The following is a 24,165-nucleotide window of genomic DNA, read 5'->3' as shown; positions in this document are numbered from 1 at the left end:
TATGATAAATCGAACGATTACTGTAGGGATGATAGATGACTACTACGAGAGCTTGAACTATTATTTTATTGCTAGGCAAAAAGAGACGGTCGCTCACACTCGCTGTTCCGTTCGCTTACATTCGCTGGCTAAGACTCCCTTGTCTTCACGCAGGCACTCGCTACAAACACACACACACACACACGCTCATGCACATCTTTTTTGACCTATGCCTACGTGCCTCACAGGGACTACACGTGGCCACTAGCCCATCATTGCCTGCTGATCTTAAGAGTAAATAGAAAACTGTCGGCAGTTGATTCTCATCACCGATTGCTCTGTTCCCTTAAACTATCTACAATGTTACACTTGTCCTAACTTATACAACAACACTACATTACTTTTTATTGTTGTCGTCTATTTGTATAAAACGGACGTTGTTAACGGTATACAAAGTAATGCTGTATCAGTAGAGAGAGAAAGAAAATTAATAATAAATGGCATCCGTTTCGAGCGAACAATGGTGATGAGAATGATTACTCCGTCGCTCGGATCGTCCTCATATTTAATTGCGTTTAAAGCACGCTGGATATTATTTCAAAGGTTACTACGGGTCACAGTTAATAGCACTGAGCACGATAATTAGAGCCAAACACACAGGTGTGTGAAGGTGTGAAGATTTCAATCATAATCATCAGTTTCTTTCATCACTTTACTGATCCAACGAACGTAGTTCGATAGTCTGGCGTATATTCCGAACTTTCCACGTTTGCCACAACCTTCGCCGAAACTAGTGATACCAAAAATGGTCCACGGACGATTGGGTCTCCTGGGATCCTGACACAGAATCGGACCTCCGCTGTCACCCGCGCATGAATCCATTTTCCCGCGACGATATCCCGCGCAGAACATGTTATCGGTGATTCTGTAATCGACGTAGACGTTTCGACATGCTTCTGAAGAAACTATGGGTATCTGAAATGGAAAATGAACAAGAGACAATGATATAAATTTTTGGTTAATTTTTTAGAGCACTTGTCCATTGGCAGATCAATTACTATTACTATTTTCATTACTATTTTCACTAATAAGTACAAGTATTCTCAAGTTCCTGGCTTACATAGAAAAACTTTCGTTCGAAATAATAGTAGAAAATTCTAAAATAATAAAATTTCTATTCAAAGCTATAGAACATTTTTCAAATAACTGTTCTTTAGTCAGACTGTCTTTAAGATATAACAAAGGTATATTTAAAGGAATATCAGGAAAACCAAACTAGTACTTCTAATACCAAAGGTGATTATATCTTAGAGTTTTACTAAATTGAAAAACTGTGAAACAAGAATTCGACAGTGGAAAGAAATTCAATTTTTCGTTTCTTTAGAAGGGTGAACGCTATTAAATTCGATGGTACTTAAATGTAACGTACCCGTGCCTCGTGAAGAACGTCGGTTCCGTAGTCATCGGTGACTCGCGATTTTCCCCAACCAATAATGGTGCACAGTTGATTGGCGGGTAGAGGCTGGCTAGGCGCTGGGAGACAAGCGATTCCTCTGGACGGTGATGCTGTTAAAGTAACCGGAAGACGCAGCATAGCGACGTCATTGTCCACTGTGTCTGCATCGTATTCGGGATGTATCGTGACCGAATCCACCTGAAAAATAGTAATAAAAAATTTAATTAACAAAAATGTAAAAGATTACATACGCGAATGTGTATACGCGCCAAATACCCTTAATTCCAGTTCAGTGCCCTCTTTCACAGTCAGATCGTGCTCCCCAATGCGAACATAAAGTCGTTTCCTGATACAATGTGCAGCTGTTAATACCCATCTTGGTGAAACCAAAGTACCTCCACAGAAAGCCTCCTGTAAAATAATTTTATTTTAGCAATTAATTGAACCAATTAAGATACAATTTATAATTAGATTTACATTTATAAATCAGAATTAAAAAGCAATTTAAAATTTTTAATTGATGAACTCACACGAAATCTGTTCAACACGGCAACTTGCCAGGGCCAACTTCCTGGAGTCGATGGGCGGCCACCGATGATCCTCGTAAAATAGGAGAGTCGAGATGTCTTTTGAGTGCTCGGAACTCCACATCTCCAAGTATGAGAATTCTTTTCAGGAATAAAACTATCGACTGTGTTGGGATTCAACTCGAACTCGTCTAATACGATATCTGTAATTATGGAAAGCGATGAATATTCCCTCGAAGAATTATACAGAACATTCGGCTATTATATTCACCATCGCTATCCTCTTCTTGGCTTCCACGAATTTTTCGATGAATCCATCTTTGGCAGAAGCTACCCTCCACGTAACAGTAGGCACTCTCCCTTATCACGTCGCGACCGCAAATTCCAGGTTTCTTGCACCACCTTTTGATCATTAAATGAAAAAATAGAAGATATGGATATTTATACCTCAACAAGATTTATGGTTCTTTAACTGCTGGATGTTATACTCACCTGTGACGTTGAGTGGTACATAATCTTGTACAGGGCGACCATCTACTCCATTTGCCATAATATCCTACGGTTTGGTCTTTGCCTCTCTGCCTCCCTTGCCTAGGTTCTGCTTCCTTTCTAGGCACCTAACGTCAAATATTTACAATTAATTTCTCTACAAAATCCTGCCATATGGAATTAGATAATTTATAGAGTCTATGATATATTTTTTTCAATTAAATGTACCATTAAAGTTTTACCTGTACAACATGAAATTTATCCTTCTGTCGATGACCTCGTCGCTGATGTTGCTTACATCTCCTCCACCTACTCTTTCTGTTATGCTGACAGGTTCGTTCTTCCTACACAGAACACAATGAATTCCATTATACTCTACGCCTGAGACCAACTAAAAAATACTAATTGCAATACAGAATATAATTTAAAAGCTCACTCTAAGTATTGTGGTGCTACATTTTTTCTTCACGCGACACCTTCGAACACGATTCTGCGTACAGTGTCGATCACACACGCTCCATTCGCTCCAGTTCGTGAAGTACGATAATTTCGTGGATCCTGCACAATCATTTTACATAACGAATTTGTATTCTAACATTTTGCAACACTTTCCTACTAATTAATTACATGTAACTATATTAAATTTCATATCATTTGGTAATATTCTCATATGATTATAAAAATTTCATACGGAATTGTTTCATTTGAAAAGGAAATATAGAACCTGACAAAGGAAGGGACTATTGGAAAATAAGGATATGTCCAAACACCTTTTTGTAGCCAGTGTATATCTGAAACTGAGCATCGACTTGTATAGGCAAGATGCAGACAAATGATAATGCATCAATGCATATGCAGATGGCCTGCAATTAAAAGAATAAAAGAAACTCTGAGAAACACTCACTGTTCTTTGGTAATTGCACCACAGCAGAATTCTGACCGACCACGCGCTGCCAGCTAGTGCCATTGTTCCCGTCGCTCATGAATGTCTCGTTTCCGCTCTAAAATTAGTAGAGAGCAACGTGTAATTAATCATCGACACCTGAAAGGCAGAACGCGATCGTGACTCGTTATAAACGATTGGTCTTCTTCTTAATTAAGAGAATATATCGATATAGAAATTATTTGCGGTACGAAGTATCATTTTTATTTTCATTCGATTAGCTGCAACTTTGATAACGGTACGTAAATAACACATCGAGCGATACGTGCGAGGAAACGCAATCCTCAGTTGTGGTACACGTCTGTCACGTAGGCAGATCGTAGCAAATACGGTTTGAGATTAACGGCTATTAACTTAACTGACAGACACGCAGCGCGCGCGTTCGCGCTGAATTCGTCGCGTCGCGTGGATTTTAATTGGGCGGATTAAGTTGCATTAAGTTTTACTATGACTCGTTGCGCTGATATCTTAACCTACGCCTACTGCGTTCTTTAACTTATCTTTGATACAATCGTGTTTTTCTATCGTTAAAGCACATATGCAGGATATTTGTTTTAATTTTATTATAAAGGATAGAATGATATATACGATCAATATATGCCGCGTATGCTTGAAAGGACGTATCCCACAGACATATTAAACAAGTAAACCCCTGAAAATAAGCCAAATCTACTGATCTTAATGATAACGGCGTTGTTTCGATGAAGCCACGGTCTTCGTGCTTTCTTGTCATATTTAGAAAAGTTTAGAAAAGTTTCTACTGAGAAATTGCAAAATTTATGAAAGATATAAAAAAGAAATTTATTATTTTAACATCTGTTCTAGTTAATACCACATTTTCTTTGAATGTACAGGTACAGATAATACCATATTTTCTATACGTTTTATGAAAAAATTCTGCATGAAATATTTATATTTCGTAATTATAATTATATATTAAAAACATCGTATATAGAAGATTGCGAAAAAGAGTAAAGATAATCGGAGATATTGGTCGTTAATCGATCACTTTGAGAACTCGCAAATATTAAAGAAAACTAATTGTCATTGATCCGTAATATGTTCTTGTTCCATGAAGTATACTCTTAACGAGAGATGCCGTAGGTCAACGAAGAATCATGGAAAACCGTGACGAAGTACGAACAATGAAAGCAATAAAAACTCGATCGAGATCCTACGTACGCGGATCGTTCTTTTGAACGGCAAAAGTCGTGGCAAAAAATGGGGAACAATTACTCGTTCTTAAGCAAAGAGTTAATAGACCAGTTGCTGACGTTGCTGTCGGCCGTCTCGGATATCGTCCAGCATTCCGCAAGGCTGTAACGATCAGCACGCGGCACTAAACTTAATTTGCCGGTTCGTAAATGGCACCGGAACGTAACCACCGGCGCAACGTCGTTGCTCAATGTCATCATCGCGTCGTGCATCTAAGATCTGGTAATCCTAATAATTTCGTTGATACGTCACTTGTTTTCTACAAGAGAAGCTCGTAAATATAGTTCTGTTAACGATTCTCGATGAATATTTCCAAAATGGTACCTTTCCATTGAGTGTAGATGCACATTTGAGGATACCATTGCCAGAAATTTAATAAGTATAATTTTATTAGTAATTTTCAATGAATATTTCATAAATAAGCAAAAATTTACAAACATCCTCATCAGAAATTTAGCAATAATTTCCGGCGATTACGAATAATCCTATGAACGTAGATGAAAATTGTCTAATATAATTTTGTCCATAACCTTCGATGACTGTTTTAGAATCGATGTGTTGCTTACGTAAGCGGATAAAATAGCGAAATTACGATCGAATTTCCTTTCGACTTAAAGAAGGTTGCTGATAAACACTCGATGAATGAAAATGGAACTGGCACACGCAGATCACACCCTTCATCGATACAGCCCACGTCTCCTATTATCCTAGACAATGGTCGGGACAAACTAGCAATGAAGTTACCTCATCGAGGTCGGCCGTCTTGGGAAATAAAATATTGGATGGGCGATCATGAGCGATATTCTACTGTCTACAGGGTGGTTCATCGAACATAGGTCTGATTATCCCTTTTTCAGTTAGAGGCAAAAAGAACATCGGTATAACGAGACAATAGACGAATGATGTCATGGGGCGTATGAAGCGCGAAGGTAATCTCCTTTTTATCAACTAGTTTCTCAGAATCTTTGGCTACCATTACTGGTTACGATATATCTTTGGTGACTTAATTGTTTCAAGTTTTACACACCGACCTAGATTCTTAACATAATTGACAAATTATGCAATATTCTTTCACGCCAGAGGTGATATACTCGTTCCTAGAAAATTATGTATACCCAAGTATGTTTGTTGAAGAAATATGTACTTTGGAAACTTACACACGTATCTTCATATGTTTCTTCATATATCTTCGTATGTTTATTTTTAAAGCTAATTTTAATTAAATTTTATATTAAATATTAAATATCATTTTCTATATCCTATTTTATTTATTTGCCACTGCGCAATTGTTGCACCTCAGTGTTCGAGACACGGTGAATCAATTTTAATGTTGTTCTTCAGAAGCAAACGAAATTCTAATTATAAAAAGTTAGACAACCATGTAATACCTATATCATATTTCGAAATAAAATAAATTATTATATGTAGAAGATTAACACGAGAGAAAGCCAGACGAATTCACTGATTTCGACAAACTCGAATCTCGCTAAGGCGATACGAATCTCTGAATCGTTGAACTTTATGATGTTGTCCCAGCAACAGTTGCATTGGATTCATTTAAATCAGGTACATTAATTTCGTTGTTCCCCTCGAGTTTATGATCCGATTAATTCTGTCCGCGTAGAGAGAACCTCTTAAACGTATGCAACCCGAGAGTTCAGGGTTAACGAAGTTCTCGCATTGCACAATTAATTTCTTCGCGACTGACTACAAAAGGGAAAACTGGTTCTCGCACGCCGCAAGTAGATCACGAATGTATGTTCTTCCTTATTTTCTTTAATCCAGTTTCTTGTAACTAGATTGCGGGTCTTTATACGCATATGGAAAATGCTAAAATATGTACAAAATATATGACTGTTCAAGATACAGTGTTCTGAACTTTAAAGACCCGAGGAGAACGGTAGAGTTAAATAGAAATTTCTCTATGGAATTTCATGGAATTAAAAGTTAATAAAAATAGATGGAATACATAAAAAAAATGAAGGATTGACAACAGTTTTCTTTAAAAATTCTGTAATACCAAGTTTCATTTCTTGTTAGGGAGTTCCCAAATGAAGAAAATAGTAAAATTATGTATATCCAAAAAAATTGACGATCCAAGCCTCGAATTCAGCTATCTTCCTCGGTTAACAGATTAAACCAATCTCTGTAAGAGTTCTCCTTTTTTATTTACGTTTTTTTAAAAAAGAAAAAGATGGATTTCTATAAACGTCTTACGAACTGCAAAATACTCAAAGATATTCAAAATATGAGAAAGGCCAGATTTGTCGTTTCTTCCGCGACACGATCGCCAAAGAAAAAGCAGACGATTGGAACAGAAGAGGACATCTCTCGTCTACACGAGGACGAGCAGAACGTACGAGGAATTTGTACGCGTCGCTGTCTGGACATGGCCAAACTAGGCTGAAGTTCGCGGTGTCCTGCATCTCCTCGATGGAATCGCAAAAACCGCGTGCCACTCGCGAGTGAGACGATTCCGCAGGATGGACACCCGACGAAAATCGTCGTTGTCGACTATTTTCAGCACGAAATCCAACTTTGAAAAAATATGGAATTTTATCCTGGAAGATTCTACAGTGGTAGTACGAGGCATCATCGGAGAGAAATTCGCTGTTGGTTGCAACGTAACGAGAATTTCGTGAGTACGTGCCACAAATGATTCACTGGCATTACGTATGCAACTTTAATACCGTTTCGCATTCAAAGCATCCCTGAACGGCACCCTACCAAGATACATTCCACCGCTGTGCTCACCTGCGCTTATTCGTCTGCGCCTTATGCGCGTGTAACTGTACTTAAGTACGAATGCTGGTTTATTTTGTAGAAATGGTATCGAAAGTGCCTACCAATATCCACGATATACACTAAAGATCCGCAAACCATTCAAGCCTGGAATTCTCGCTAGCAACAGTAGAAAATATTCGTCAGGGTATACATTAAAAATCCACAAAATATCCGAATCTGTAATCCTCGCTATATATTCTAGGAAATATCCAGATTTTAAGCTCGTTATATGAACAACATAAAACTTCACTCTTCAAGGTTTTAAGCACCAATATTCACAAATTATTCAACTTGAGAACTTTCTCCAGATTCCTCTGTAGTTTTTTTAAACATTCCAGGAAATATCCATTACATCGACTCATCGTAAAAACGACAGAAAGCGTCGTTTTTGGACGTGATGGTCAACATTCAGAAATTATATGTAAGTCTGAAATTCTCCGTAAATTTCTCCTTAAAATTCCTCTTGAAACATTGCAGAAGGTATGCTCTGATTTATCCATCGTAAGGCGTTCATCATGTTCCTGTTCGGTAACAAAGACTTGTTATAAGACAGCCGCGTCACACAAATCATCATTTCTCCCCATTAAGAATCCAAAAGGCACAATTACCCCTAAAGTACATCCATGTTCACGATGAAGCAAAACGAGCAAAAGGAGGTTTAAAAAAATGGATCGTGTATCCATTTCCGCCGCGAGGATCGCGACGTGCCGCGGTATCTTGGCTGCGAAGAAGGTGCAGCAAAAAGGGGGTTGCGAAAAAAGGAGAATCGAAGGAAGGGAGAAGAACGATGGAAAGGACCGGCGCGACGTCCATGCCGAAGAAGATGGATAAGGTTCGGAAGCAATGACATTCGTTTCGCGGGCTGACGCCCCAACTATACCTTAGATGGTAGCGCGGTCGGTGTGTCCAATGTCCGAAAATGGCCGGTGATTTCTTCACCGTGGCTACCGTGGATTTAATACTCGCGGTCGGTCGCGGCGATGGAACGCTCGCTATGGCGAGATCCCGGCCTGATTTATGTGCTCGTGCGCGCGATCCGAAGGCCAAGGTCCTCGTCCACCTACTATGGTCAGGATGACGTTTGCTACAGGCGACGTCGCGTAAATCGTGCCGCTTGTATTCGCTACATGAGAATTCCGCGAACACACGCCTGATTTTCATTGGGTTAAACTGTGTCCGCTTTAATTGTAGGCGGTGAGCTGGTTTACGGAGCGACGATTTAAGTCGGTGTAATATGGGGAGTACACGGCGTGGCAAGGATACGCGATGACTGGATATAGAGCGACTAATGGTATTTTGAAAATGTGGAATTTTGATTTTCTCGTATTCTAAGTTACTGATATTTAGGATTTTCATTTTTCGCAATTTACACGTTCAGTTGCGTACGTTTTACACATTACGCGTTAATTATACGTGTGTAAAATGGCAATGATATAATTAGTTCGTCTTTAAAGTTAGATTAGTAATTGAATTTGTGGACCATAATTGTTACGCGAGTTGTGTCTTGACCGTAACGAACAGCCTTACATCTACCCTAAATAGAAAGTACGTCTTCTAGGTGGATAGAAAATAGAATATCTGAACGGTATATCGGAGTCTGGTTCTACTTAGTCAATTAACTTTAGACAAACCATCGTTCAAAGACCATTAAACTATTTCTCAGGCAATAATTTTGTCTCTTGCAAATGAGGCAGAGAAGAAGATCTTACAACAAGCCAGCCCCTTGAATCTGTTTGGGTTGGGTCCGATCTGACGTTTCAGTCACGGTACGCTTGTAGACCGCGTAAATGTCATTCGAGGCTTTTCAAACGAACCGTAACTGCAACGTGACTGGATCGCTGCTGTTCTGTGCGTTACGCGACATTTGTTTAGTGCACTCGAGCAATTTGTATTCCTATTTATATGCCTTGCTGTTCACCGAGAACAAGATCGTATATAGAAGGTTTATTCCTTTTGAAACAAAACTAGCAATCGATAGAAACGAACTCGATCGATTTCAATTGGAATGGTTTGGAAAGAAATTGAAGGATCGTCCTGGTTCCTTGCCATCGCGTAAGTCGTTTTATGCTTGTCTTGTCTGTAACGATTCAACAGAATGGCTCTCATAATGCGACACTCGTCTCTTCCGCGAAGACTCAGCGCATTTTGCGAAAGAATGCGTTCGAATACCGTTCGCGGATTAACGATCGGTCTGTCCACTGCCGGCAGATTCTACTTCCCGAATGCAGCATGCGTGCAGCCTTGTCCATCAACATTTTTCAGATATCTTTTCTCTTCTGATTTTAGTGATTTGTTTGGTGCAAAAAATAACGCGAAGTGTGATATCTTCCATTTGTACAATTATTTAAATATATTGAAGAATCTCGTGTTTTAAACTTTCTTCCAGTTACCGAGCTTTTCGATAATTGAGCAGTAATATGTTGTTTAAACAATGAATCCGATGATGTGATATAACGAGCGTCGTTCTATTTGATGATACTATATAAGAAACAAAGTGAAATTTCACTTTGAAGATCGTAGAAGAATTTCGTTTTGAAGACCTGCGTAGTCTTAAATTTATACAGCCACAGGATTTTAAGTCTGAATAAATTTTAGCGAAAAAGCTAAAGAAAATTGGTGTTCAAATTTATGGGACAAGAATGGAACAGCTCTAAGTATATTTCGCGAGGCGATAGTCGTTGAAGGGAAAACTGCGGAGCGTAGTTTTAGATATTTCACACGTTTTACCGTTGTTCAACGGCAATTTCTTAACCGAATTATTATAAAGTTGCGAAGTTTATTATCTAGTAATATGAAACGCAAACCTGAGGAAGACAATTTCAAACTGCACCCACTGAGAGAGTCCTAGAGTTTCACTAGCCTTAAGTGGCCAGCCATTTAAATTTGCATCTCTTTAGTTGTACAAAAGTCGAACCGTGCCTCTGACTATACCCACGTGGCTGTTTGCTATGAGCAAACCGCGAAAGCGAAAGTGCAAGAGAATCGACCTATTCACAGAGGGTCCTGTAAAAGACTTTCCAAATCGCTGCATAATCAAATTCTTTACCCTTTTTTATCTCCATACTCTTTCCTCGAACAAGTAGCATGTCTACATCTTTACATCTAAAGCTTTGGAATAAATTAAATGAACATTTTTAGCTTCTACTAGAATTTTACGAAGCATTCAACGTTATTAAAAATTAAATACCGAGCAAAAATATAAATAACTAAAAATCAAAGTATTGCTAACAGATAGGGACAACACCCCATTAAAACTCGATAATGGAACAACAACCGAATATAATCATTTGCGATTCTTTGTTTTATAACTAGACTGCAGATTTGTACAGAAATTTATAATTTTATAAACACATGTGCAAAAATTGAATTTAAGCAGAAATTTATTATAGCAATTAGATATTGCAAGAAGAACGCTATTTTGAATATTTTGCGTATTACGTATAGTCTATAGAATTTTGCACTTTTAAATTTCGAATAAACGCATAAAAATCCGCGGTTACCCATACCCTAACAAATCTTCAGTTGTACGACTTTAAATCTCATCTGAAAAGAATAGGAATAAAAAGGAAGAAACACAGAGACCACACAGATCACTTAACAGAACCAGTCCTCCTCCTCGGTGGTTACTTTTAAAGGACGATTTAAGCTTTGTCCAGCGGCATGCGTCTCTTCCAAGGCGATTTGCACTGAAAAACGATAACCCTGAGCTATTGCTTGGGCGTTGCTTGTTTCTCGTAGTCCCGACACGGAACGTTTAAACGTGTCACGTGTCGGAAGAACGTCGCTGAACTCGACTCCCACGGAATTTATTGCCAGTGCAACGGTAGCGCTGCTGCCTTGTTTATCGCGTCTCTTGTATCTTCCATATGCATCGCTCTTTTTCCTGTTTCTCTCTTCCTCCCTCGCGTAATATCTTAATGCCATGATGAGATCATCGCGTGATTTACTCTCTCGCTTGTGCAATGAGGAGCAGCACGCCGCTGTCCGCCCACTTCTGCTGAATCTAACGAAACGATTCCGCGCTTCATACCTTCTCGTCTGGTATGACTGTGGTCAAGACTTGCAAAATTCGACAATTCGCGAGTGATATTATATATATGTTAATACAATGTAATAGTATCGTGTATGCAGTTGGTTTTCTTAGAAAGTTTTTCTTCCCCAAACTCTTGACTTCTGATTCATAATTCCGACGTCGATTAACTTTTGCAGTAATTAATCCATACATAGATTCTTTACAACCACTCATTCTTGCACACGTATATTATCTCTTGCTCTATTTCTCAGCCTGCTTTAGTGTAGTGAATTTATCGGACAAGTCACATAAAGGTTTCTTTCAAATGAAACGTTTCTCTACCTAGCTTTAAATTTTATTTCCATAGTACCAAACTTTTGTAGTAAAAAGTACACAATACTATTGAATGAGGGGAAATCTAATATTCTCAGATTTAGTTAATTAGTACACGTAGATGCTACTATAATCAATACAATAATGTGGAAATACCTTTTGCAGCCATTGTATACCATGTAAAATTGGACGATGGAGCTGAAACCTTTGAAAGGAATGTTTGCTTGCGTTTTTGGGGAGCGAGGTTCGACGAGAGATTACTTGGTCTCGTCGAAGGGAAACGAAGTAAAAATAGTCGTTCCGGACAGCTTTAGTCTCGTGCATTTGTTTTCTCGACGCCGTCTGTTACTCGAAGCTCGATTACATTGGATAACGCGAACAGACGACTTTCTCTGAAAATGGATCTCCAGAGGACGCAGCTTTCCTTGAACTTTACAGTTGCAACTTTGTTTGAAGTTTGTGGAACAGAAATTAGAAACAGAATTCCTTCGTTGTATCCTTTCGTGGACAAACGTTTATTAAAATATCCTCATAATTTTTCCCACAATTTAGTTTCCTATAAACGAGTACATACTATTGTGACAGAATTGTCATTTTTCATTTGACACCACAATATTAATAATCTGTCGTGATACGTGTCTGTTTTCCATAAAACCGCTCAATTATCGTTCCACGCATACCTGACACACGTCGTTAAATTCTCATAACGTGAAACAGAAAAATTTCCCTCCGTGATTGTCAAGAATCACTCAAAACTGAATCTCTCGACTGCATACACATCGTGTATTCCACTCTCAACGAAGATCATGACACGAAAGGAGCAAAAAACAAGCACGAATCAAGCGTTCGCGACAAGTGCACGTCCGTCGAGTGTCATCCACCGTCCAATCAGAGCCATCATGGAATCACGTTCCATGGCAAATGAGATGATAATTGATTCGTCGAGCGCGACGCGTGTTCTTCCTCCGCTGGTTTCGCTCAATTTCGCGGCAGTTTCGTTCGGAAACGCGGTGTTCTCCAGCGACTTTACACAAGTAAAGGTCGCTATTTCTGGCTGGCTATTAACGAGCCTTAATTCGCGGGATTAGTTCGAGTCGTGCGGCTCGAACCGTGAAACCATAAAGCCTAGCTGTTACGACGGAGCCGGTCCGTGGATGCGGCAGTCACCTGCCCCGGTTTTTCAACGACGACCGTTAAACGTTCCTCTTCTTCTTGCATGCGCTTAACGTCCGGTGGCTGACTTTTACAGTCACGGTTATTTCCGGATCGTTGCCACGATGCGCTGTACTCGTCGTTTTCAAGCGTCGTTCTTTATTAGGACATGTTCATCATCGAGCCGCGAATTGTATAAGGTCGGTTGATAAAGAGAGTCGAAGGGGTTGATTGAAACGTTTTCTTCGACCAACATTAGAGTTAGGGGTAGTTTGAGTTTGAAAGAATGTCTTGTCTGATTAAACCGTGCGTGATATTAGTATAGATCGAATGTCTATAAGTATAAGCGGAAATGATAGGAAAAGGAAGACAAGAGTAAGAAGAATTTAAATTCTAGTGAGAAGATCGTGAGGCAATCTTTATTTTTAGGTTAATATTGCATGACAGCCGAATCTAAAATAATCGCGAAATAGTTAGTATCTGTTATCATTTGACGTCTTATTGCCGGTTGAACCCTGACCTCGGCATAATTTCCGATTTCAGACGATCTATTCTAATAGTCAAATTGATACACAGTTTTTATGCTCATATATAATATACAATCGGCCACCGCGAGTAAAATAATAAATAAACAGGAAACATGTGAAAGAAAAATAGCACGTTTATCCATAATACATATATATGTCACTCGTTGGGATGCAAAAGACTTTAAAAGAAATCGCTGTAAATTGAATTGTCTTTTAACAAACACAAGACCCAAATTCGTCTGTTGTAAATTCATCTAAAAAATTTAATAAAATGAAGCGTCCACTAAAAAGAGTAAACAGAATAAGAAGAATTTTCTTGACACCTTATCGCAATGTGCCATGTGTTTGCCAACAAATTGTTCCATATCTCATAAAACAGTGGCATTCGTGTAGCATTTATGGTCACAGAGTCATTCTAAATCCATTCCATGGAGTTCTGGTAGACTTCTGTATGTTCTTCGTTCATTCAGCGGTCGTCTGTCCACTTCACATCCGTAAATTTCAATGGTAGCCCGCGTTCTCGTTAAATCCCGCTCTTTGCTCGCATTTTCCACGCTCGTCTGTCCCTTGAATTTACAGTGCGTCGCGTCCCGTGGAAATGCTCGGTAAAAGTGGCGGCCTGTTACGACTGGCCGTATTCCAGCTACGACTTCGCCGATTCGATCGCCGCTTCCTCGTACGACGCAGGAATTTACGACGTGATTGTTGAGAGTCGATTAATGGCACGTCGAAATGGTCGATGGTCAATTTGAGATTAATCCGCCATTACATTCAATTAGATTTGTATTAGGTCTCGAATGTTCCAAGTAAACTTCTATCTTGCAATTTTTTCTTCCTCCGACACTTTAGTAGAAGATAATTTACGTATCTCCGTTACCATCTAAGAACCTGCACACTACGATTACGCCTTTCGATTCTAATCTATGTAATTTGATGAACGAATCTATTTTCTGAGAATTTTTACGCTGACCACGAAGATCATCAAATGATCAACGAGTGAGCAGACCTAAACATTTCTCTATTTTACTAGCAAAATACATAATTAATGTATAATCTTTCGAGAATCAAATTAACTCCGAGTCATTTTCAGTTTGTCTTCCGTGGATATATATAAATAGAAACTCGATATAAATCCTTAGAAGAAAATTTCCTAGGGCGAGTAATAGTCATAAATATAAAATATAGATTGAATTCGCTCCCGTTCTAAATTAGATTAACACATATAACATTCACATATATAGAAAGATAAGAAGCAAAAGTTTAATTGGCTGTCAGTCGGCTCAGTATTTAGAAAGCAGTCCCCGAAAATCTCGGCCAAGTATGTATTTACTTAAGTTATACTGAAATTCTCGCCAATAATCGCCATTTCTACCAATCCGTTCGAACTCTAAACGAAACGCGGCCATAGTTTTTAATCAGGAACCCGTAAAACGAGTGATAGTAGGAGTAGATAAAAGGGAGCAACATTAGCGGCTAATGAGATCGATAATTCAACGGTGATCGTGGATTCGAGAAAAGACGGTCTCGTGACTCGGCCCACGAGCATAAACCGCTCCGTTTGGTAAACACGGTCCATGCTGATCGTTTCGCGGGAATCGTTAAATCGGTCGTGCAGAAAACGAGTTGTATTTAATACACAATATTAATGAGGGCAGTTCTTTGTGCGCGGGCAAGTTATACCGGAATAACTCGTTCCGATAGGTTCCCACTTCTCGCTGGACGATTGCTAAAGCTCGGGTAAAGGTACAATGTCACGCGTGCTGCACGCCAATTAATATCGTCTGTCGCTGTTCTTTCTCGATAAATCGCCGGATCTTAACACGTCTCTGTAATTACATTTTTCTAGCTTTCAGTGTTCTCGGATACTTTCAACGAGAAGAATGTCCGTTAAAGATCAACTTCTTTGCTTGCTTTACGCGCGAGTCATTTAGAAGATAAACTAATTGGTTGCATCTTCTGGAAATCTTAGAATTTTTGTATTAGAATGTAACTTCAAACGATCAATTTCGGTGAAATATATCAGTCAGGTTTCTGTGTGACTTGAACGTTAGACGATATCTCATTATCTCTTTTCGATATGGTATTCAATAAAATAGATACTTTGATGAGATGATTTCCAGCTGTACCTTGTTTTCCTCCGGAGCATAAAATAAAATTCATTTTTAAATCAAAACAATCGCCGAAAAAATACTTGGAAGAATACTGGAAGAAATTCCTGTTCACAGAACGAAGCTTCAACAGTATTATGCAAATGCACTATAAAATTGCAAATTCACCAAGAGATGACATGAAACGGTAGCTCTAATTGTAAAACGGACATATTTATCGACACTTCGCAAAGTTTACACATAAAGAGGGAAACATTTTTGTCCCCTGTATATTGTGCCAAATAAAAGCAATTTCCCCATAGTTTTAATTATTTTAACGTCAGCAAATAGATTTTAACTTTTCTAAATACCTCTGGAAGCCGATAAATCCACCTTTCCATGTCGTACTCGAGCGGTACACTTGGAATCGTTAACAGACCGACAGCGACGTCGAGGAATCCGTTTCTCGCGGAATGCTAATCACCAGGCGGGCGATCTTCGCCGTTTCACCAGACAATGGAACGGCGATCGTACGGAATACGAAAAGAAACGAGTCAAAGGAAAGCATCGATCGCAAGAGGGTGAGAAGAAAGATCGGCTAGGATTCACCAGCCTCAAACGGGATCGTAGTCGTGGAAGAGCGAAGGAGGAACCGAAGAAAGACTATATGTATCTCTGCTCGTTTGCTCGTCCTCACGATCGTCCTCGCTCCGTCTACTCTCTTTCGCTTTTTCTTTCTTCCCCGTTGCGACAACTTTTTATGAGACGCGAGGCTAACATACTTCCTGCACCGGGACGGACTGAAATTCCACGCGATAGTCGTCACGATATGTAGTAAGAAGCTAATCGAGCTGGCTCTGCTGATCCCGCGGGAGGAGAAGCCTCCGCGGGGTGTCCAGGGAACGTCTTCTCCGAATCCACTTGAGAGACGATGAAAATCACGCGATACGTTTCATACATCCCCATGGGAAGTGAAAATTCGAACGATAATGATCAGCAAGAATTTGAGACGCCTAACTATAAGCTACTCCAATGGAATGGTGATAATTTCTTTATCTTCGAAGTTAATCTTCATGGTCAAGACAAAATTTTAAAAGATATACAGAAATTGTAGGGAAACCTAGCAAATTAAAATGTATGTCGAGAACACGAATAGGAATATTGGTATAAAATGTGGAATTCTGTTCGCATAATAGAAATTCAGCTGTTTAATGATGTTTCATGAAATGAATTGAGCAAAATTTTCCAACTGAAATTTCGTTCTAATAAACCGAGAAGGAAGGATGATTGATAAATTGCAAAAAAATACGACCGAGAATATATTTCTTTTCACAAGACATCTATTGTAGTTTCTACGGATAAAAGGCGCGAAATACAGAACTTTCTGGTAATTTGTTATTACAGGAATTATCATTTAGCTACGATCATTAGTATCGTCAGCTGTTAAAGATACGTTTACAATGATCCTCTGAGATATCTTATGGGACTACACAAAAGGGGCTCCTGCGGTTAACAATACCGTGAGAATACGAAGCAAAAGAAGGGTCGTACCGATTATTAATCTTCGAAAGGTGACGGATCTTCAGCATGTACCTTACGACCTATTCGCATGGCTACATTGTCCGCTCGTGACCCTGTGTTCTTCGTTGGATAGCGGTAAATTATTCCAACGATCTCGACACATTAATAGAATCACAAGGAAAGAAAGAGAGAGTGGAGGAGAGAGCAGATCTCGCGACAGGAAGTTTCACCGCGGGGTGTCCAGCGCCCCCGAGGTCAGTCACCATTTTTATGCGGCTCCAGAGTCACGGGTGATTGGCACGTCGTCATTTCTTCATCGCAGCCAAACGCACCTCAAACCGATTATTAATTGCATTATTAAATGCGTAATTATTTGGAAGAGAAACGCGAAGAAGAAGATAGGCGACGGAAGTTGACCTTCCTTTCACTCAATCGGTGCGAAAACGTCGCCGTGTCACTGTTTGGTGATTTTATTCTGTCACGGTATACCGTTATTAATGGCAGATGTTGAATCTCCTAATTTAGATATTTAGAAGTTTGAACCTTCTTGCACAGAAAAACGCTTTAAAAAATGCCGACCAAGCAGCAATTTTTCTTCGCAGTTAACAAACTTTTAATTCCAGAAGAAGGTTAACGAAAAACCTATCGCGTTGCAGAGAAAATTCCAAATCACTATACTCAAAGATTAAACTTCAATTTTTTATAAAAATACTTGTTCTAAAAGAACTCATCCCTTCGATCGTTGCACCATAGGAGGAGGGGGTAAGGAAAAGCAATGGTCCAACATCTGTTCGCTATCTGCGGCTTGTCCAAGGATCAACCCATAAATTGGCGTGTTAGTTCAGATAAGGAGTCCAAGAGGAAACTCAAACAAATGCTTATCCTTTATCTGATACTCGTTCCTCGTCTCTTCGCCTAGCCATGATGCTGCTCGTACAAGATTACCGACAACCGAGCACTGGTATCGATGTTACCGCTCGCTGAATCGTCCGGCTGTGAATCTGGCGCGTTTGACAAGCCGAAGGAGCAATTCCTTGGATTTACGATTCGACGGAGACGGGATGGTGTTTGGTGCACGAAAACATCGTAATCGAGAACGAGGGGGCGAAAGGATGCACTAAATATAAACTGGGGACTGTGTACTTCGCGGGGAGACGTTATCGAGATCATCGGTGGCGAGCCAACAAAAAACTTCGGTTAAGTGTTCCGCTCGAGCACGAAGCTTGCTCTTTGATGTTGTTCAGACTGTGGGTGGTAACTCGAGAACTATTGCTGTTTGTTTTCATCTAAATTAGATTTTAATATACCTTCTGCGACATTTTTATTTCATGGCGATGAATCAGGGTTCGTAGTTCTTTAATCTGTTACTCGCTTCTCATTCTCTTAAACGCGGCTACGAAAAGTATTTCTACTCGTACATTCTCTTATTTTTACAGAGAAGCATCTTTTTATCTCGTTCTATATTTCATTTTTGCAGCGAGTATCAAATTTTTGCAGTCATATATAATGACCACTAAGTTACACGATATTTAATGTACTTGGTCTTATTTATATAGCGTGTAAATGCGTGGTATAGTAGTTACAATTGTATAGAAATATTTTTTATGGTTGCTGTATATACCAGATTGTGAGAAGCATCAGTGGAGTGGCAGGAAAAGGTTCTTAGCTTTCAAGTGTCCCACTTGAAAATTTAATATTCCTGGTATCATGAGTTATTATTACGAGAGTTACTATCACGAATTTTTACCTAAGTTACATTTTATCAACTCTTTAAAGCATTTTCATTTCACGACGAAGGATATTATAATTTTATGGTTCATATATTTTTAATAGACACTGATTCTCCAGAATCTTTGAAAATTTTGGAAACAATTAATATAAAGATCGAAATTATCTGGATTAATGATAGATCATAAAAGTATCGATAACGCGTTTAATCGCGGAAATAACCGTTTGTTGAAGGTATAATAGGTTCGTGAAGGTTTTAAGCAACTTCGGATATCTCGAAGCGATAATTCGATTGAATATTCCATCGGATCCTTTATTTTAGCGTTCGAAGGGGAATGCAGGTGCGGAAACGACAAGCCTTGAAACACAGGATCAACAGGAGAATTCGAAGACGGCTACGAAATGAAATTATAGTAATTACCAGGGTATCTTAAGCGAAAGCATCGTTTCCTCCGCCTAGGCTCCGGACGATTGCGTCGCTATTACCGGGTTTAGACTGACACAATGCCTCACCGTAGGCCCCCGAGGCTTCACGCGAGCCTGAAACTACCTACTAAACGCCATTCTACCAATTTCTTTGCCGGCACAATAAATCGGCACAGATCGTTCGGCACTCGCGGAAGAACACCGTTTCTCTTCGATGTAGGTAACTGATTGTTGCTTCCATGAAAACGACTTCTAAATGCCCGGTGCCTTCTGTTCGCGTCCCCATCCAGGAATTCTATTTGCGGCACGTTGTACACGGCGAACGTGCCATCGACTTTCGTCTTGAAATAGGAGGGTAAAATATCTTGCAATTAATGGAATGGCGAAAAATTCCAGGTATATTTATTTTGTATCTTCGATCATCTGCAAATGAGACAGTTAGTTTGATACTATACCATATGGTTTTGAATGGATCATCTTAAAGGAACGCAAACATGCCAAGGATTAATCTCTTGTTCTGTAAATGAGGATTGAAGGTACTCGATTTACTTTCACTTCATAGAATATCAAATTAACGATGATCTATGGTCTATAAATTACCACGATCCGATTAATAACGATGATCCTGATGATCACGATGAATACGAATGAACTATTGTGATTTCCAAATGATATAGTATGTCCATGGTACAACCCCGATGACCTTTCGCGAGCTTCAAATGATCTTAATGTCCAATGAAACGAATTTGATGGCTCGTCTCTAAACTTTAAATGATCTTGAATTTCAATGACACGACTTCTATGACTTCTCGTGACCTTAAGCGTCAATGACATGATCTTCGCGATCCTTCCGTAACATTCACGTGATCTTAATCATCAATAAAATAACCTCAGTAACCCTGCATATTTTTCAAATGGTTTTAAATGCATTTGCTGTATCTAGTATGATGTGCGAAATTTCTTAGGAAATCTTTACAATACGAGTTGAACGTTTTCTTGCAGAGGTTTCCTTCTCATTTGTAATTATAATCACCGCATCTACGTCCATTAGACATCCACTTATCGCAGACTCAGTTCTGATGACGCGACGAATTGAATTATATATCATGTGCGCAAAAAAGCAGCTTCTGTGCGATACGGTGCTTGGATACATATTTTTACTTTTTCATCGTACAAACATTTTATTCACGACTTCGTCGAATTCGAACTATCTATGTACTCGAACTGTCGTCACACTGCTCGATTGTTTTGATCCGCGTTAAAACACTTACGAGGCAATTGCATTTGTACGAATAAGTACAGATAATCGTCAGGCTTAAATTTTAATCAAATGCGTAATACCCTGTATGGTACGATCGATCCTTTCATTCGCGAAGTTATCGACAATATTAACGCCGCTTTGAACGAGAAACGGGTTTGAATACTGAAAAGAATTGTCGATCTCGATGCATCAAACCGAGGCTTGATTTCGGTTAACGATGTCTTGAAACGCTGTCGACTTTCGTGTAAAAGGCATGTTACTCGCAAATACGCGGTTATCTCGGTTTTAATTAAGCAGATTAGTATGCGTCCCACTCTGATTATCTTGTTCTCGAGATTTGCGAGATGTTTTTTTGTAATATTCGCTCGCTTTTTTCTCTATTTATACGTCGAGAATGTTATGAATATTTTCCGCCAGGCGGTTGCTCAATTGCGCGTGCACCGCATAGAAACAATCTTTTGGATCGGATTTCCACGCAGAAAGTGAAACTAATGAAACGAGGGCCTGGCAAACGCCGTTGCTAATCGGAAGCTTTGCTCGCCACAATTGCTTTTTTCCCTAGCAATCGTGGTTTAGTGCTCTACACACGCCACGTGCCCGTTCAATGGCTTGAAGATACGCGAGTATTTAGAAAGTACCTTGCCGTAAATACTACGGATACGTAAGTACCGATTGTTCTTGCTCAATTGAACATTTTTTGGATGCTTGTCATACGGTCAAGCTATATCGAATCTATTTAGTTCTCGATACTTCGATGTAAGTCTAAATCTGATTGCAAATAAGAACTAGAGCGTGTCAGTTCGCTAAGTGATTAGTCGTAAACTGCACTGAACTCAATATCAATCAAATACTCCGAATTCTTTCTCGCGTTATCCTTCTTTACTCTGTCACCACAGAGAGCCCGCTAATCCTAAAGAATATTTACTGAGATTGCGTACTCCAAAATTAATAATAATATACGTAAAAAGTTAAAAAATACGAACTTATTACCACCGTATCCTGTATACGATTTGTAACGAGAATAATCTTATCTCAAAAGGAAATTGAATCTGACTACCTCAGTAATTAAAACCCTTCACCGCACTTAAACTAAGTATGAACCAAATACTCTGAATTCTTCTTCAAACTGCCTGCCATCAATTTACCCTGTCATTCTAACAGTATAAACGACTTCAACGCTCCATCACACTTAGTAAAACAAAATTTTCCCATCTCATTAGCAACAATGAAGGCACTCACACGAAACAGCCAATCAACGTCGGCAGAAAGTTTCTAAATACTCACCGAGACGTCGTCGAGGCAGACAGCGAAGCGTATCGTGGCGAGAAATAGCAGGAGGAACAGGAGGGACGCATTCGCCCCCAACAGTCGAGCGATCATGCCCTGTGAATCGAGGCCTGCCAGTGGGGGCACCGAGCGCAGACAGTTCGACGACGTCGAGGACGTGCTCGACGACGAAGCGGGCCGGTGCTCCTGTCGCGGATACATCGCTTCATGATCGCGACGTGCCCGCGTGCTCGTCCCTTCGTCGACGCAACTTTCGTTCTCTCGTTTCCTCTCCGTTTGTACGGTGCGTGTCTTCCTTCCTCTCTGTTTGTCTGCGTTTCCCTTCGAACTTCCACCACCGTCTTCCTTTCCTCCTTTCTCTCCTCCTTGCTGGAGAGGAGATTTACGCGCGCGCGCGCGTGATTCTACGTGCGCGAACTCGCGAGTCCGCGCGCGGCTCTATAAATACGGCCGCGACTCCACGCGAAGAATTTCAAACGAGCTCGCCGTAAAACACCATGAGTGGAAGAACCTGGGCCTCAAGGAGGAGCTAAAAGCCTTTTCCCTCGACGACGCCGCTTCTGGATGGCCCCGTGGTACGGGGCAGCTTCAAAGCGACCACTCGACGCTCGTTAGAAGTCTTCTGCTCTCGTTCGTACGCTCCTGAAACCATCGATCAGAGAGGAGCTTGTTATTAGCGTTTTTCCGGATACTCTCACCCGAGGTACTTCGCGTTCGCTTGTTAATCTCGAGTAATACGCTGCAACGAGCTGATGGAAGGTTGAAGCTCGTTGTTGCTTAGAGACTGATGATCGTGTGAGGATGAAATTGGTATGGATTTTACGATGGAATTCGATATTTTCTCGAAAGAAGAAGTTGTTAGAGCGTAGATTCTATGCTGTCGGGTTTAAGAGGTCCAATTAAAGTGGAGGAAGTAGCTTCTTCTTATGGCTCGTTGGGTAATTGCCGATGTTCACTCGCGTATTGCGAGCAATCAGTTTCTGCTGCTCTGCTAATTGTGCCAATGAACGACAAGCTCGTAAATTATTGGTAACAATTAGCCGATAAAACATCAATTCTCTATAAATCCTTTTCCTGTATCTTTTGCTCCTGCTTGTGTGAACTTACAAGGAACGAAGTACGCGAATATTCGCGAAGTCACGAACGACTCGATTATTCATTCGGAATTACCTGTTCAGCGGATGTGAATGGAAAATTAATCGACTCTGCTCGTGAACTTTAACGGTAGAAACAATCAGCGAGTCATTGGATCGATGGTCTCGAGCGGAAGTAGTCGAGTGTGTAGGGTTACAGTAGGAAGATCTCGCGAGGAAGATATATACGTGTGGGATACAGGTGGTGAGGCACGTTCCCTAGCGAAAAGACACGAGAACATTAGGAACCTCCACGCAAACCAGCGTTGTATACATGTTACGATTGTTTATGTAACGCGAAAGTTGATACGATTCATGGGTAGCGTATCTCTCCTGTTTCATCGGAAATCGAAGAATCGAGGTGTCTTGGTCACGAGAACCATTCGTTCATACTGTTATCGAACTTTATTACCCAACAGATTAAACGTAATCAAAGCGAAAAACAAAAAATCAGGAGTATGATAAAATTTTATAGTAGAAAAAGAATACATTATATATACCTTATCTGTTGTAGCCATATTTCGAGGAATCACGAGTTCTACCATCATTCAACGTTTTACTGAACCGAGAATAAAAGTTTATCGATTTTGCACCGGTACTGTCCGTTACCATTAAGATTGGATTATTAAACGATAAGAAAAGACACCAAATAAATTGTTTTGTACTTTCTCGAGGAGGATTGCACCGCTTCGACGATCCTTCCTTTGACCAACCAACGCAACGTCTGCGAGTTCTCAGCGGGATTAGAGTCGACGCACGGCCATGGAACGGTACGTTCTCCAGCCGGTAAAATTGTTCAAGTTGAAGTACAGCAAGCCAGCGGCGTGCCAACGGCCGATATTTTTAGTCCTCCTTGCCTCCACCATCTGTCTTCGGGTTTTGGTTTCCTGGTCGTTTTAGACGCACCGTCGAGACTGCGCGGTTCTTTCCTGCTTTTTCGTGGCAACGGTGCAGACTGTTCGGTGACTATCGCCGTAGACACTCGACGCTTCTCGACTGAACACCTTAACTCCTTTGGGTAAGGGTGGCTAGCTCTTCGACTGGTCGACAATCTTTCGAAAGAATCGTTCTACTGTTCTGTCTTCCAACATCGATTACTTTTTCCGAGAGACACTTCTTATCGCGCACTTAAGAGCTTCTGCTAATTGAGTTTCTTTGTTCGTACAGTGAAACGTCTTGTCAGGTGTTATTAACGAGTAGGAAGTACAAAGTCGATCGCAAACGAGGCTTGCGTTTGGCGTGCTGGAGCTTCTCGAGCACACGCACGTGGCTCCAAGCCGACTGACGAGATACACGCGCGAGGAA

At 40.2% G+C, this 24,165-nt stretch overlaps 1 protein-coding gene across 4 annotated transcripts; it reads right to left on the bottom strand.

The window, feature by feature from the left end:
• Positions 1-52: 52 nt before the first annotated feature.
• On the bottom strand, positions 53-24,165 carry LOC117232107 (chymotrypsinogen B). Of its 4 annotated transcripts, none has more exons than XM_033491271.1 (11): positions 23,361-24,165; positions 21,725-22,369; positions 3,356-3,452; positions 2,888-3,009; positions 2,694-2,795; positions 2,455-2,579; positions 2,234-2,364; positions 1,966-2,153; positions 1,712-1,846; positions 1,409-1,633; positions 53-954 (listed from the first exon to the last, which is right to left on the bottom strand). In XM_033491271.1, the coding sequence occupies exons 2-11, from the start codon at positions 21,926-21,928 to the stop codon at positions 661-663; spliced, it is 1,623 nt and encodes a 540-aa protein (XP_033347162.1). In that variant the 5' UTR covers positions 21,929-22,369; positions 23,361-24,165; the 3' UTR covers positions 53-660. The 4 variants fall into 4 exon arrangements, with proteins under 4 accessions (XP_033347162.1, XP_033347161.1, XP_033347163.1 ...); XM_033491270.1 differs by having other exon boundaries at positions 1,966-2,165; positions 23,361-24,163; XM_033491272.1 differs by lacking the exon at positions 23,361-24,165 and having other exon boundaries at positions 1,966-2,165; positions 3,356-3,493; positions 21,725-21,860.

Source organism: Bombus vosnesenskii, unplaced genomic scaffold (assembly GCF_011952255.1).
Source record: "Bombus vosnesenskii isolate JDL3184/JDL3185 unplaced genomic scaffold, Bvos_JDL3184-5_v1.1 scf7180000013285, whole genome shotgun sequence".
Taxonomy (NCBI): Eukaryota; Metazoa; Arthropoda; class Insecta; order Hymenoptera; family Apidae; genus Bombus; species Bombus vosnesenskii.
Note: the sequence above shows the minus strand (reverse complement) of the source record. Positions and strands in the feature narration are given on the sequence as shown.

Excerpts from the sequence above, each read along its gene's own strand:
- LOC117232107 (XM_033491270.1), bottom strand. The coding sequence starts at position 21,928 with ATGTATCCGCGACAGGAGCACCGGCCCGCTTCGTCGTCGAGCACGTCC. Across the intron at positions 3,010-3,355 it reads GGTGCAATTACCAAAGAACA|GATCCACGAAATTATCGTAC; the intron begins GTGAGTGTTTCT and ends ATGATTGTGCAG. Across the intron at positions 2,365-2,454 it reads TGTACCACTCAACGTCACAG|GTGGTGCAAGAAACCTGGAA; the intron begins GTGAGTATAACA and ends AATGATCAAAAG.